Source organism: Nannospalax galili, unplaced genomic scaffold (genome assembly GCF_000622305.1).
Source record: "Nannospalax galili isolate Female #2095 unplaced genomic scaffold, S.galili_v1.0 scaffold1354, whole genome shotgun sequence".
NCBI lineage: Eukaryota > Metazoa > Chordata > Mammalia > Rodentia > Spalacidae > Nannospalax > Nannospalax galili.
The window spans coordinates 1,703,740-1,719,271 of record NW_008335784.1 but is presented as its reverse complement, the minus strand read 5'-3'; the positions used below and the strand labels follow the sequence as shown (position 1 = coordinate 1,719,271).

At 35.5% G+C, this 15,532-nt stretch overlaps 1 protein-coding gene and 1 non-coding gene across 5 annotated transcripts in view; both read left to right on the top strand.

Moving 5' to 3' along the window:
• Nbea (neurobeachin) overlaps positions 1-15,532 on the top strand; it is a 715,145-nt gene that overhangs the window by 177,916 nt on the left and 521,697 nt on the right. For all 4 annotated transcript variants that reach the window (XM_029562257.1, XM_029562254.1, XM_029562256.1 and 1 more), the window contains 2 exons: positions 10,633-10,785; positions 11,966-12,134. In XM_029562257.1, the coding sequence (XP_029418117.1) occupies positions 10,633-10,785; positions 11,966-12,134 (322 nt within the window). The remainder of the gene's footprint in view (positions 1-10,632; positions 10,786-11,965; positions 12,135-15,532) is intronic.
• LOC115069923 lies at positions 7,758-7,890 on the top strand. Its single transcript, XR_003849164.1, has one exon. It is a non-coding gene; the product is annotated as a small nucleolar RNA SNORA2/SNORA34 family (small nucleolar RNA).

Below are 15,532 nucleotides of genomic sequence, written 5' to 3'. Positions count from 1 at the left end.
ACACACACACACACACACACACACACACACACACACACACCACAATTTTTAGCTTTCTACATGGGTCCAGACTTAGGTCTTCATGCTTATGGAACAGACATATTACTCAAAGTAAAAAAATTGCATATATTCGTAATTTATAATTTTGTATCTGAATGTTTTTATGTTTTGTTTATACTTTCTTTGAATTTTTGTGATTTTTTTTCACACAATATAATTTGCTGATGTTTAGATGCCCTCCCCTATCCCTACTCCCTCTCATTGACCCTCAGTTTAATGCACTTTATTTTATATAAAGAAATACTTATGTATATAATTTTATACACACATACATTTATATATGTAAATAAAATATGGCCTATATAGTCTACTTTGTGTCTCCATCTACTGGAGCCAGGTTAGCCTACCAAGAGTCCCATACTTGAAAGAGACTGTCTCTGCCCCTCCCAGCAGTCATCTGTTGTCACAGTTTCCTCAGGTGTGGTTGGAGCTCCTAAACTTCTTCCTCATGTCTATGCTGGATTTTTTTTTTTACTGGTTTGAGCTTATGTAGGACTTGTGCATGATTTACCATTGCTGTGAGTTGATATGAGTAACTTCCCAGATGCCTGGAAAACTCTCTTTCCTTGTGGTCATCACCACCTCTGGCTCTTAAAATCTTTCCTCCTCCTCTTCTGCAATTATTCCCAAGCCTTGGGAGGCAGAAGCTTGGTATAGGTGTTCTATTCAGGGGTAAGCACTCTGTAGCCTCTTGTTCTCTGAGTGTTGGCCAGTAGTGGGTTTCTGTGTTAATTACTGTCTGTTGCATAAGGAATCTCCTCTGGTGATAGTTGAGAGATGCATTAATCTGTGGGTATAACAGTAAGTCATTAAGAATCAGGTTAATATAACTAATTGAAAACTAGATTTAGGTTCTCTCTTATGTCCTGTCACTTGTCTAGCCTCAGGTTCCTAAGCCTGAAATCAATATCAGATAAGGGCTCAATCCCAGGAAGCAGACCTTAAATCCAATTAAAGAGTGTTTGTGCCTCTTGTACTGGTGTGTATATCTTGCCAGGCCAGTTGTTGTTATTCATAGAATTCACGGTTGGGTTAGATTGATAAATTATTTTTTCCTTCTGGAAGCATGCATAGCACCTTCCAACACTATGAATGCTAGCCAGTGGACATGAGGCTCTGAAGCTGGATTTCTCCTTAGTTGTTGTATAGCTTAGCAATAGTGTCTTAACATCCAATTCTGGGGGGTAAGTAACCAAGAGCAGGGCAATGTTTGAAGGTCTATGAGACCCTGGTCAGCTAGAGAGGAATCCATTCCTTCCATTAAGGTTTTGTTTTGTTTGTGTTTTTTCATTAGCCTATGATGTCTAGAAAGGACAATGTTCCATGTTATAGGATAACTTAATATTTTTATGATATATGTATATATTTTAAGAAACTGTATAGTGGAAGGGTTTCAATATGACTTTTTCCAAAATGTCTTTAGTAATACTTATCCCTCCCCAACTCACTCTTCTTCCCTGCTTTCCCTTTCCACACACTATTTAACCATTCCTAATCTAATGTTCTCCTTTCCCCCTTCATATCACTGCAGTCTACACCATCCCAACCATCCCCTCCCCACTACCCATGGCCGTTTATTAGTTTCTTGACCTCTCTTTTCAAATTGAAACATGTATATCTAAAATTTCAAAGCTAGCATCCAGCTATGAGAGAGAACATGTGTTGTTTCTCTTTCTGAGTCTGGATTATCTCACTCAGGATGATTGTTTCCAGTTCCATCTATTTACCTGCCAATTTCTTTTTTTTAATAAGTGATTTATTGAGAATTTCATACATGCATATAAGGTGTTTTGATCAAATCACAGTAAAAGAAAAAAGTTGCTTGTGACTTTTTTTAAATAAATAATTTATTGAGAATTTCATACATGCATATAAGGTGTTTTGATCAAGTCCATACCCACTCCCTCCCCTTCAACATTGCCCCCTCTGGAATGGTAGCCCTAAAATCTTTTAAGGATTAGATACAAGCTCCCAAATACTTTTGATATTTTTGGCCTTTGGAACAGAGTATGTTGCTAACAGGCCCAAGGACATTTTGATGTTTAGCCAAGAAACTGGCTACTTTTCTTTGGGGTCTTTTTACCCTAAACTGCCTAGCCAATTACTACTCCTATTCTTGTCACACCATCCTCTGAAGGGGTTACCCAAATTGCCAATAGGGAATCGGGACACAGACTGCTCTGGCTTCTTCCATGATGAACAGGCACGCAGGTTGAGGCAATTGGAGTACCCCTTCATGGGTTTTATCTAAAAGACTCCCAAATTGCATAACTCTTATCTCTAAGGGGAAAAGAAAGTCCTTGACTGGTGAATAGGAGATGTAAAGGAGAAGTAAGGGCAAGAGTAATTAGCATTACAAGTTCTAGACAGGCAACTAGAAAAAAGCCAATTTTCAAATGATCCATATGACAGTTCATTGGAATTTCTTGACAAGGGCTTCCAAAAGCATCCCTCTGTTGGGTTCCTCCTCATTTTTCTTTTGTCTTCCAAGGCTGGACAGATTCAGGATTTGCTTTCAGGTATTTTGATAGCTATTGGAGTGGTTAGAATCAGTGTCAGTTCCCTCTCAAAGGCTTCTAGATTGGGGGATCATTTTAGAACAATAGCTGGTTGTCTCCCTTAGCTACAGATGGGCACTACAGTATTGGAGACCAAGATTTGAAGTCTTACATCTGAGCAGGACTTTCTGGTTAGTAACAAAATCATCAATGAGAACTAATTGTCTAAATAACTTTTTATGTAGCCTCAAACCTAATGTCTGGGAAGTGTGATCCCTTGAACTCTTAAAGAAATATGTCAATCACTTCAGTCTTTGGTTATACTTTTCTTTTGGGTGTTTAAGATGATAGAGTTGGCTCATAAAAACCAATTTATTTTTTATCTTGAGGTCATTGGATGATCTCTTCCTCAGGGGTCACATGGATTTAGGAGGAGCCCCTGGCTCCTTTCTTTTACCAGTTCCATCTACGTGAAGATAAGTCAAAGGTTCTGATCACCATGTCTGGCTTCACTTGGAAGCATGAATGAGATGTTTCTTCTGAGTTGAACCACCTCTTTGTAGACTGGACCCTGGTTCAAGTCCATCTTGTGGGGTCTCCATGTCCTCCCTGAACAAGAGGACATTACCTGCCAATTTCATAATTTTTTTTTTAGGAGCTTCATTATCTGTTCATCAGTTGATGGACATCTAGGTTGTTTCTGGCGATTATGAAAAGGGCAGCAATGAACATGGAGATGAATAGGTATTTCTGTGGTAGGGTAGAGAGTCTCTTGGGAATATGATGAAGCGAAGTTTGGCTAGGTCATATGGTAGATCAATTTCTACCTTTTTGTGGTGTCTCCACACTAATTTCCATAGTGGGTGCACCAGTTTTATTTATTTATTTTTATTTAAGAGTATGGAGACCTTGTCTGCATACATACATACATACATACATACATACATACACACACACATATATATATGTATGTATATATATATATGTATATATATGTGCTCGCACAAGTACATGCAATGCCCACAGAGGCCAGGAGAGGACATTAGATCCCCAAGAACTGGAGTTAATACAAGGGTGTTAGCTGCCATGTGGGTCCTGGGAATAATACCCTGGTCCTCTTCAAGAGCACCCAGTGCTCTTAACTGCTGAGTCATCTCTCCAATCCTCTGTTATTTTTTATACTTCTTGTATGATATAGTTTATATTTCTTTCACAAATGTGGGCTTATGAAAGCAGGGACTATATTTTTATTCTACTTTATTGTTTTATATCTATTTTTTAATTTTATTTATTATTTTTATTTTATGTGTATTGCCTGCATGTAGGTAAGTGCACCGATGTGCAATGCCTGTGGAGGTCAGAAGAGGCTGTCGGATCCCCTGGGACTGGAGTTATCAACACTTGTTAGCTGCCATGTTCTAGTTTATTGTTATATTTTTAACATCTAGAAAAATGTCTGCCTCAATAGGGTTTGTTACTTGAACAAATTAATGCTTCTCTGGTTACTTGAAAAGATACTTCTGAAAATTGCTTTACATTGTTAGATTTTTAAGGAGTTAATAGCCAGTTAGTGGAATAGGTTAATGGAAATTCCAGTCTTAATTTCATACTTGTTAACAGCAAGAACCCAGCTTCTGTCTCCTTGTCATAGAAAGTATAAGACATCTTGCATAATCATTGTCACCTTGGCTGGATTTAAAACTTACCTAGGCAGTTTACTTTTAAAGGCCTATCTAGGCCTATCTGTGAAAATGCTGTAAAAGAGGTTTAACTGATGAGGGAAGACCTATCCTAAAGGTAGATGGTACCAAAAGGAACAAGGCAAATGAAACAGCCTGGTGAGCACAGTACTCACCCTGCTCTGCTTCCTGACAGTGAAACAGTATGAACAGCAAACTTAGGATGGACTGAAGTGTGGCCCAGAATAAATCTTTGCCCCGTAATTTGTTTTTTGTAAGGTATTTGGTCACAACTCTGAAAAAAAACTAACTAATAGAATTTCTAAGGAAGATAATTTAATGAGAGGTTTTCTTATTTAAATGTATATTATGTCATGAAAAATTATAAGATAGTTTTATGTCACTGAAATGTTAAGAATGAAGAAAACCTAAGAGATATTCCAGTGTATTATTAATAAGATATTTTCAGCTCTTTGAAAATTTAATTATAAGAAGCTTCAAAATTGATATATATATATATATGTATATGAGCCTATATAATTGGAGTTTGTGATAGTTGATTTTGGTACAAGCATTTTTGTTCATTGGTGTGTGTGTAGTGCCTACAAAGGTCGGAAGAGGACAGTGTTGTTGTCATATAGGTGTTGGGAGTCAAACCTGGGTCTTTTGTAAGAACAGCAATGCTCTTATTCCCTGAGCCAGCCACTTCTCCAGCCCCCAGAGAGTTTGTTTTTACTGTGACAAATGCCTGAGAGAAACAATCCAAATGAAGAAATATTAATTTGGCTTCATGGTTTCAGAGGTTTCTCAGTCCATGGTTGCTGGCTCTATTGCTCTTGCACAAAGAAGCGTGTCCGAACTTTATGGTGGGAAACATGTAGTTTGAACTAAGCTGTTCATCTGGTAGACAGGAAGCAGACAGAGAAATGCTGAGACTGGGACAGGGACAAGGTATATCTTTGAAAGGTATGCCCGCAGTGCCCCAGTTTCTCTAGCTAGGCACCTTTTCTTGGACCACCTGTTAACATAGTGCTCCCAACTAGGGACTAGGCTCTTGATACGTGAGCCAGGCCATATTTCACATCCAAATGATGGCAGTGGCCTATCAGTCTTCATCTTGGTAGGAAACTAAGGCTGCACTCAACCTGAGTTATTGATGAGAATTTAGCACATGGCTATTTTAAGAGTGAGTTGTAAGTAATGTTAAGGGAACTTGACCAGGTCTGAAGAGTGAAGGGAATGAATGTTTAGTGTAACTCAAAGAGAAGACTGTTGTGTCTGACTGGATTGTGGTTTTTCAGTAAGGTAATACACTGTATGAATCTACACAACAATATCCGAGCATCATATTTTTCTGTCCATTAAATTTCTGTGGATGTTTCCAACTAGTTAAACTTTGAGCTGGAAACAGCATGCAAGAAAGAGTTCCAAACAAGTGATAGGATAGGGAGGGTTGGAGAGCCATGGGAGAACGAATTGGGCTTTAGGCTTCGGTTATCTGAGCCTCAGGAGTGGTAACCATAACCAAGTTTATATGTGTGTCTGCTCTACTCTCTCCAGTGTTGACTTTTTACTACAATTACTGTCTTTTGTGGTTATATGTCAGTTGCCAGGGAGTCTTAATGCTACAGACCTTCACATCCAGATACATTTCCTTTCTCCCAATAGAACAAGATTCTTCCCTTTGATTTGATTGATCAGTTTAGGTCTTGCCTTCTTTTGCATATACACTTGTTTTAATGAAAATTGATGCTGAATCTCAGAAATCAATTGTTGTCATATGCCCCTCCCCCCAACAACAAATGATTAATATTATTTTTACTATGTTGGATCTCATCCTTGGCCTTTTGGGTAAGCAGAATTGATACTAAGAATTACTCATTTCATGATATACCTTTACCAAGTAAAATAATTTCTCACCTCTTATTTACTACATAATCATGCATGCTTTTATATATAGAATAGTTTTTGCAATAAAATTCTGCTAACCTACTACATTATATGCTGCTGAAGTTGGGAAATTCTCCCCTTTTTGAACCTAAGTTTTTCCTAACAACATTCATTGCTGCTATTTGTTGCTTAGTTACTTTTGGAGTCATTGCTATAACTTCTTGTATTTCATATCGAAATATGTTTACCTCTTTAATTATGTGTTATAATCTCCGTTTAAATTAAGGTCTCACTCTATAATGCAGGCTGGTCTAGAACTCACCATTCCCCTGCTTCAGCCTTCAGAGTTCTGGGATTACATATGTGCATTATAATTTGCTTCAAGCACTTAAAAAATATGTTTTCTTGTGTGCATTGGCCATTTTATGGTCATTGTTTCAGAGCAGTCTCCCCAATCTTGTTTGGAAGAAGGATTTCAATGTGAGAAGGAGGGGAAATAAGACAGGGTGACGGGGTAAGAAGGAGTAAAATACATTATGTACATGTAGGAAAATGTCAAAGTAGTAAAAAACAAATGAAAAGTTACGTATTTTATCATCTTATATAGTTCATGTTTCAAAATTTACAATTTCTATCATGTTCACATTGTACTTCTACCTAAGTTTTAAAGATTTATAACTATAAATGGCCAAGTATAAATCTCTTTAAAAATACTTCTATTATGTCTTTGAGAATTTCATAGAATGTATTTTTATCATATTCATACCCCCTCCCCAGCTCCTCTGACTTTATGTACTCAGTTTTTTTTTAAGCCTATGGATTCTAATTTGTGATTCTCAAATGCTCTTTGGTGTGAGTTCACCCACTGAAGCCTTAACTTACCTAGCATCACACCTGTAAGGAAACCTGACTTTCTCTCTCCCAACAGCTATCAATTGCCAGGTAGGGCTACAGGTTCTTGCCTCCTGCGCCCAATCCATGCTGTGTGTGTGTGTGTGTTTTTTTTTTTTGGCTTGGGCTTTTGCAGGTCTTGTACATAGTATCACAAGCCCTGTGGGTTCATATGTGCAACTGTCCTATTGTGTATACACAATATAGTTTCCTTGTATTCATCTACCACTTCTAACTCTTGCAATTTTTCTGCTCCCTCTTTTGCCATGATCCCTGAGCCTTCAGAAGAAAGGGTGTAGTATAGGTATCCCATTTAAGGCTCAGCAGTCTATAGTTTTTATTCTTTGCACATTGACCAGTTGCGAGTCTCTATTTTGGTCACCATCTGCTGCTAGATGGTTATCTCATGAGAGATTCACTCTGTGGAGATAACAGTAAGTCAATAGGAGTCAGTTTAATTCTGTGCCATTTAGCAGAATTACAGTAGTTGGTCTTCCCATGTAGCCTGTGACTTATCTGAGCACAGGTTCTTGGTCCCAGTTATGGTGACATGTATGTGCTTCATCTTGTGGAGCAGGCCTTAAATCCAATCAGAAAGTGGTTGTTTTGTTTTGATTTTCAGTGTTGAGGATTCAATGCCCATGGCCTCATACATGCCAGGGAAACACTGTACCACTGACCTAAATCCCCATTCCCTAAATCTCTTTTATATTTTTATATACATAAATGAAAACATATATTGGCCCTGAATCAAGGCAAACAGTTGGCCGAAGCTGTTGGTTTCAAGGAGAGGCCTAAAGAAATGTCTTTCTGTGACCTGTTGGCCATTTCAGAAATTAATGTAATGGTCAATTCATCAGAAAGAGACATGTGGCCAAAAAAATAGAAAAATAGAAAAAAAAGTTTTCTGCAGTAAATTGATTTAAACCCTTTAAGAGCATTTGGCTATCTTTTATCTTTTCTTAATTATGTCTCATTTTATCTTTTCTGTTCTTGTTGTCTTTTTTAATTTAACATGAATATAATTAAATATTTACTGAGGAATTACAGAAGGGACTGGAACATAAAAGATCTGAGACAGTTTGCTTACTTTTACTGGGAAAGAAAGATAATGTGATTTACTTGGAATAGCACAGAAAAAAAGGAATAATTACTAACAGGTAAAATGATGTTACTGGAGAGAAAATTCAGTATAGTAGGACTTTGAGTAGCCATTTAAAAGACATTAATTTGGGAATAAAATTTTATAAAAATCAAGTTTGGAGCTGAAAACTACTCTCCAGTAGCATTAAGAATTGTGAAAGGCAACAAATTCCTATTATTTATTCTTTTAGTAATGTGGAAGCCTCATGTGATGTTTTTAGTATGCCTTTCATAGCATCAAGTAAGTTCAAAACCTGCTCCCAAAGTGTAATTATGTCATCAAATAAATATGTTCATCATTGTAGACTTGCTTGGTATTGGAGCTTAGTCTTCTTTATAAACACAGTACAGATAATTTTTAAGAATATTTACCTAGGAGCAACGTCCAGCTGTATTTTGCTTTGGAGGGTTTTTGTTTGTTTTTCATTTTTGTGAACAGGGTCTCCCTAGTCCCAGCCTGCTTGGAAGTCACTATGTAGACCAGGCTAGCCTCAGTCTCACAGAGATCTGCCTGCCTCTGCCTCTGCCTCTGGAGGGCTGGGATGAAGTTGGTACCACCACACCAGGCCTGTTTTGAGTTTTAAAAACACAAGTAGAATGTATTAGATCATATTATTGAAATTATTACCACTATGTAAAAATAGAATATGTAAAAGAAAAATTATTTAAAATTATAACAAGTGAGTTATAACAAGTAAAGGAACTTTAACTGTAGTAGAATTTTAGAATGTTTAGAATTTTATGTTTTGTAATCTTTTTATTGAAGTACTTTTTTATATGAATAATCTTTACTTTTTTTTTTAACATGAAATATCCTGGTCCCTTCCTTCATCTTCTAAGCCAGCTATTTGTTAGGACCATTTTCCCTATCTCTTATATAACTTTCATATGCTCTAATATTTGAATTTTATTGGATATGCTCATCTAAGCACCATTGTTATATTTGTGTTACTCTTTTATATTTGTGTTGAGATATGGTTTCAATAAGCCCAGTGGGTTTAAGTTTAAGCCCATTTAAACTTGCTATGTAGCCAAAGATGATTTTGAATTCTCTTTTGTCTACCTCTCAAGTACTATGATTATAAACATGTGCCACTACACCTGCCTTATTTTGATAGCCTTTGATTTAATATTCGAACTTTCCTTTTTAGTTTTTGAAGATAATATTAATTTAAATTATAAATCCAGTGAGATTTTATAGATGTCATTTTATCTTTAACATGTATTAATCATGTTAATGGGGTTTTAGTGTGCTATTTTCAATACATGTATAGAGTGTACACTGATGATATCCAGCTCCCTTTATTACTTTTTGTGCCCTTCACAGACTTTAGTAATGGCTGTTTGCCATTTGGATCATTTTGTTATGAGTTCTCTCTTATATGTGGATACTGTTGTTGTTTTTGTCAAACCCAATTCTATTGATAGAAAATGACTGTTAGGCTGGGTCGTGGTGACACATACCTTTAATCTCAGCACTTGGGAGGTAGAGGCAGGTGGATGTCTGTGATTTAAAGGACAACCTGGTCTACATAGCGTAGACCATAGCCTGGTCTACATACTACTGGGGCTACAAGGAGACCCTGTCACAAAAGACCCCCCCAAAAAAACAAAGAAAGAAAGAAAAGATAAAGTAACTGTTAGCATTATTTGAATTTCAATCTATCAAATGCCCCTTCTCAATGAAAGCTTTAAGTTTCCTTCCACAGAATCTCTCTGTACACCAGGGCCTTTCCTTTCCTCTTCCCGTTTCCCCTTTCCTTTCTTTCTTCCTTTCCTCCCACTTACTAATAAATCTCTCATGTGTGACATACCTTGTCTGCTTTCTCCTCACTTTGCCTTAAGTTCTGGGAGCTGCCCCTCCCCCCAGTTTCTTCCAGTTGTGTTCATTGCTTTTTCCACAGTGCCAAGGACAGTGCCTGGAAATTAGTAAATACTCATCATATATCTTTTCTAATGACTAAATTAAAAGTCTCAAGCTGTACCTTTACAACAAATGAAATGGTGTGCAAAGTGTTTGCTAGAGGTTGAAAGGGGCCATCATGAAAAAACAGTAGGGGAGGGAAGCAGACTTGTGCCCTAGGGAGAAAATTTGCTCACAGGGATATTTTGGCTTCAGAAAAATAATTTGAGTTTTGAATATTGTCACCTTATACTATAAATTTTGTAAGAGTCTATCTTGCCATTTTTGTGATTCTTATTCATAATTTACTTCAGCTTAAATTAAGAGTAACTTTATTTAATTTGAGTTATTTATCTGTAATCCTAGAAAGGGATTTATATCAATAACAAGCTGTCACTCAAAGGAATATCAAAAAATACTTTGTATGTTTACAGTTTTACTAAAAAAGACTATGAAATTTTGTAATTTGAATTTAAACTATTGGAGTTAACATGAATGATTCATATAGATGTTGTTATATCATTTGATATCAAGATTTTTTTTAGTTAGAATCTCTGTTTCTTTTTAGTCATCAAGAGTTCACATAACTAGAGCTGTGCTGGAGCAGTTTTTATCCTTTGCAAAATACCTTGATGGTTTATCTCATGGAGCACCTTTACTGAAGCAGCTTTGTGACCACATTTTATTTAACCCAGCCATCTGGATACATACGCCTGCAAAGGTCTGAATTTCAGCTTCACTCATCTTATTTTAGTGTAATATATAAAGTATAGTTAATGATATAGTTAATTGGATTTAAAGTATCCAACAGGAAACATTCACAATTTTTTGTACACTTTATAGTCAGTCTAAAAAAGTTTTATTAGTATCAGAGTCAAAAATTTGAATATGTAAATATAATAAATGAGATTATAGTCAGTAAACGTGGTATAATACTAAGTTCTGATGTTATTTGATACGATTTCATACATTGTCAACAAAGAGAATCTTGTATATTTTTTAAAGACTGTGAAAGAACACATGTGAAATTTTCATTATCACTAATCATTTGGACTGAGAAATTATTTTCATTTTGAACTTAGGTATTTTTTTATCATAACATACAACTAGTATTTTAAAATCAGAATAAAGAGAAACCAGCTATTTTTCTAGAAATGAACACAGAAGTCTTATGCCACATAATTGAACTTATTATATCCTAATTGAAATCTATAATGAGGATATTCTGATTTAGAGTTGTCTTTTATAGTTTGTAAATCTCCCATACTCCTCGATATGTAATATTTAAATCCTGATTTTCCTATAGCTCATCTCATCATTTATTGCACTAAATCCGAAGCTGATATTTTGTTCACTCTTTTCATCAATGCACCTGACTTGCCATCTTATACTTACATGGCTAAATTCTAAAAGCCAACTCTATACAGTGACAGTATGTAAGAAGCTGTTCAGTATTTTGGCATGTGTGATAGCAGCCTGTTTTTTTTTCTGGTGTGCTGCAGGTGACTGATGACTGTTCAGTTCCTGTGAGGAAAAGTATACACAAGGAGCTATGACTGAGTGTTCCTTAGCAGCTTTCCTTAGAGTCTAGCCACTGTTAAATGCTTTCATTATCCATGAGATTAGCTTCAATTAGATTATATAGCATATATAATTACTTGTCAATAACTTATCTTTATTAGATGTATTACCTTTGTTAATTGGGTCATATGCATTACTTTTCGAAACAGTTTTATTAGGATGTTGATGTGATTATTTCTTTTAAAAATGTAAACAAAAGTTATTTATAACACATAATAAATTGTAATATTTTGTTTTTATGAATTTGCATTTGAATTACAATTGAATTTATATTTAAGAAGCACTCAAGACATTTTAAATTTATTTTAACTATGTATTAGGTTCAACTTTCCCTATATACTTATTTGTCTGCTGAATTTATTGGAACTGCTACCATCTATACTACCATACGCAGAGTAGGAACAGTATTACAGCTAATGCACACATTAAAATATTACTACTGGGTCATTAATCCTGCTGACAGCAGTGGCATTACACCTAAAGGATTAGGTAAGTACACCCCTGCCACTGTGTTTCCATTTTCTTCTGTTTGTCTATACCCTGGGTACTGTTATAGTGAATATGTGTGCATGACTGAGATTATCCCTGAACTGTTTAATTTCTTATATTATGTTAGAAATTGCTTATGATGGCAGAGAGGGCGAGACTCTAGGGCCAGTTGAGATGGCTCGGTGGATAAAGTCACTTACGCAAAGCCCGATGACTTGAATCATGGTGGCAAGAAAGAATTGACTCCACTTTGTCTTTGGCCTCCAGTGCAGTGCAGCATGTGTACAATCTTCCCCTAACACACTAAAGAAAGAAATAGTAACAAACATTTTAAACAGCTGTAGTATTAAAATTTTTGTAATAAGGAAAATTTAAAAGTTGACTTCCCTGTAATGGAGATTTTTTTGGGGGAAGGGGGAGCTCAGAAGATATTCATAATAATAAAAATCTGTGTGTTCTAGGACTTTCATCCTTGGAGAGAGATAATTACTTTTCTTTGAACTTTCCTTCAAATGTGCCCTTTTCTGAATGTAGTGGAAACATTTAATTTTCACAGATTCACTTTTATATTTTAAGAGCATAGCCAGTTTTTTTCTAATTATATAAAATATACACTTACAGAATATGAAATAGTCTTAAAAATATTCTCATGCTCCAAATTTGCAAGTTGGACACTTTTTTTTTCCTGCTACCCATTGCATTGATATGTGAAGCATTTAAGCTTTGCTGTGGGGTTGAAATGTTCTTCAATTTTTTTATCTTGTTTTCTTGTTTTATCTTCTAAAGTTTATCCCATAAAAATATGGTGATCTGTTACCTTTTATGTAACTGTTTCCTTCTGTGCTTGATTTGTTTAGAAATGGCAAAAAGGCCAATTATAGATATTTTAAATTTTTTCAGAAATGTTCTACCAGTTTATAATTTCACCAATAGTATGTTGTAGGGATTTTCACAGAATGCTTACAATAATATTGACTATTGTAGTTATATCCGTCTCTTTGAAAAGGGAAAATAGCATGTTTTTATCTTAGTGTTTAGGTAATTGCAGTGTTTTATTTTTATACATGTAATTTAATTCTCATTCATAATCAGATCTAATTTGTCCTTTTAGCACTTCTCTCACTGTTTTTAATTTGATCTTCCTAAGATTCTTTGAATCCTTGTGACAAGGCAGAGTGCTTTTTAAGCACTCTCATATGTAAATACGAGTAAGATACCCATAAAAATCAGGATATTAGCATTAATATAATGGTGTCATCTAATGTACATGCCTCATTCAAATTTGATCAGTTACTCCAATGATATCCTTTCTAGGAAAATAATACCCAATTTGTCTTAAATCCAGTTGTGGGCCATGTGCTACATTTATTTACCATGTCACTTTCATACTCTCCTATGTAGAATGTCTCTTTTAGGCTATTCTTGTGTTTTATGTCCTTGATATATATTTTTAAATATAGTTAAATTGTCTTTCAGGGTACCCCTTAATTTGAATTTATATGTGTGTTCTCATGGTGATTCAGAATTTCCATTTTTCCCAAGAATAGCACAGAGGTCTTTCTGTCTTGATCTATCATGTCCAGGAGATCCATGATGTTGAGCTGTCCTGTTACTACAGGTGTTAACGTTGAAGTCTTGTCTAGGGTCTTGTCTCTCTTGTTCAGATTATGCAAATATCCTGTTTTTCAGCAGAGCTTCACCTTCTTATTTGAAGATAAATGTTGATGGAATTTATCTTGCTCTGACAGCTGCCAACTAGTGATGCGCTTTTAACATTATATTTCTCAGGCTGCTGTTAGGGAAAAGGTGTTTTTCTTGTGTATTTATTTTTCATTTGTTATATTAGAATAGACTCATGGATTCCTCTTTTTAATTTTTATTTATTATATTTTATTTTATTTGTATGAGTGTATTGTTTGTATGTATGCGTTGGATTGCCTAGAACTGGAGTTACAGATGGTTGTTAGCCACCATGTGTGTGCTGGGATTTGAACCCAGGTCCTCTGCAAGAGAAGTTAGCGCTTTTAACCACTGAGACATCTGTCCAACCCCAATGAATTCCTCTTTTATTCAGTGTGTTATATCAGCAGTTGTCATGCCTTCTTTGAAAGGGCCATATAGTATTTTAGGCTTGTGTTGCCAAAAAGTCTTTGTTGCATATAGTCCGTTTTGTGATTTTATTTTATGAATAAAATTAGGTACCATGTAAATAAATGAGTATGGTATGTTCTAGTGCACTGTGAAAACATGTAGATGTCTGACATGGCCCAAAAGCTTTTGAGCACCAGCCTCTGAATTGTGTTGTTACATACTCTAATACTTGTCTTCTCAGATTTATGCAGTAAGACCCTCAGACAGGTTTGTGTGCCTTCATGGCAGATGCCCAAAGTTTTGTTGTACTTCCAAGTTTACAACACAGGGTACTTTCCTTGTCCCAGCTCTGCTTCTCCGAGGAGCTTATATTTTCTTAGTAGATAGAGATTTTAGAAACCAAGATATGGGTCTGAGTTATGTGTCTTCTGTTCTGGGTATCATTTTGTATAGGTACTCCTAGTGGACAGATCTAGGGAAATATAATTATTTGTATGCACACACACATGGTGTTCAGATATCCTTGAATGCCCACCAATACTTTGTATCATTTCCAGTCTAAAATCACATGGCTGAGTCTAGCTTCAAACTTTTTTTGTATTTGAAGCTTTTATCCCCCACAGTGAAAACAGTGACTTCCATTAGCTTTGATCTATTTACGTATTGTCTTATTCTATTTTGTTAAACTAATGTTTGAACATATATGCCATCACATTCTCAGTTTTGCACCTAATTATATATTTTTCATTATATCTCATTTGTATTTTATTTTGCAAAAAAATGGATTCATGACAAGGAGAACATGCACATAAAGTATAGTCCTCAGCAGCATTCTGTTTGCATTGTGAAGCATATGAGAAGAATATTTGTTGCTACCATTTGCTGCATGCCTACAATTGAAATTATTGAGGTGCTATTCTTATTGCTTCACATATGCTTGACACATTTTATCCATAAATGTTCTGTGATATAAACAATATTATCATCTTCGTCCCTCCAGTAAAGAACAGAACACAGGCATTTATGTATGTTATATGTCAATTATACACCATAATGAGGCAGGTTTTAAGAGGTAATGTCAAGTATTTTTAAGGTTCTTTGCTCTTGGTAAGAGTGGCACAAAAGTATGGAGACTGGGAAGTGTGGAGCAAATTGATTTCTTAATAGATGGAATGTATTGGGCACTAATTGGCTTCCAGATGTTATAATCTGCATGAAACATTTGTTGAGTGGAGAAGCAGATGTTATAATTTAATATGCTTTGAAAACTTATAAAACCACTCTGCTCATCTTGATTGCTTTAAGAA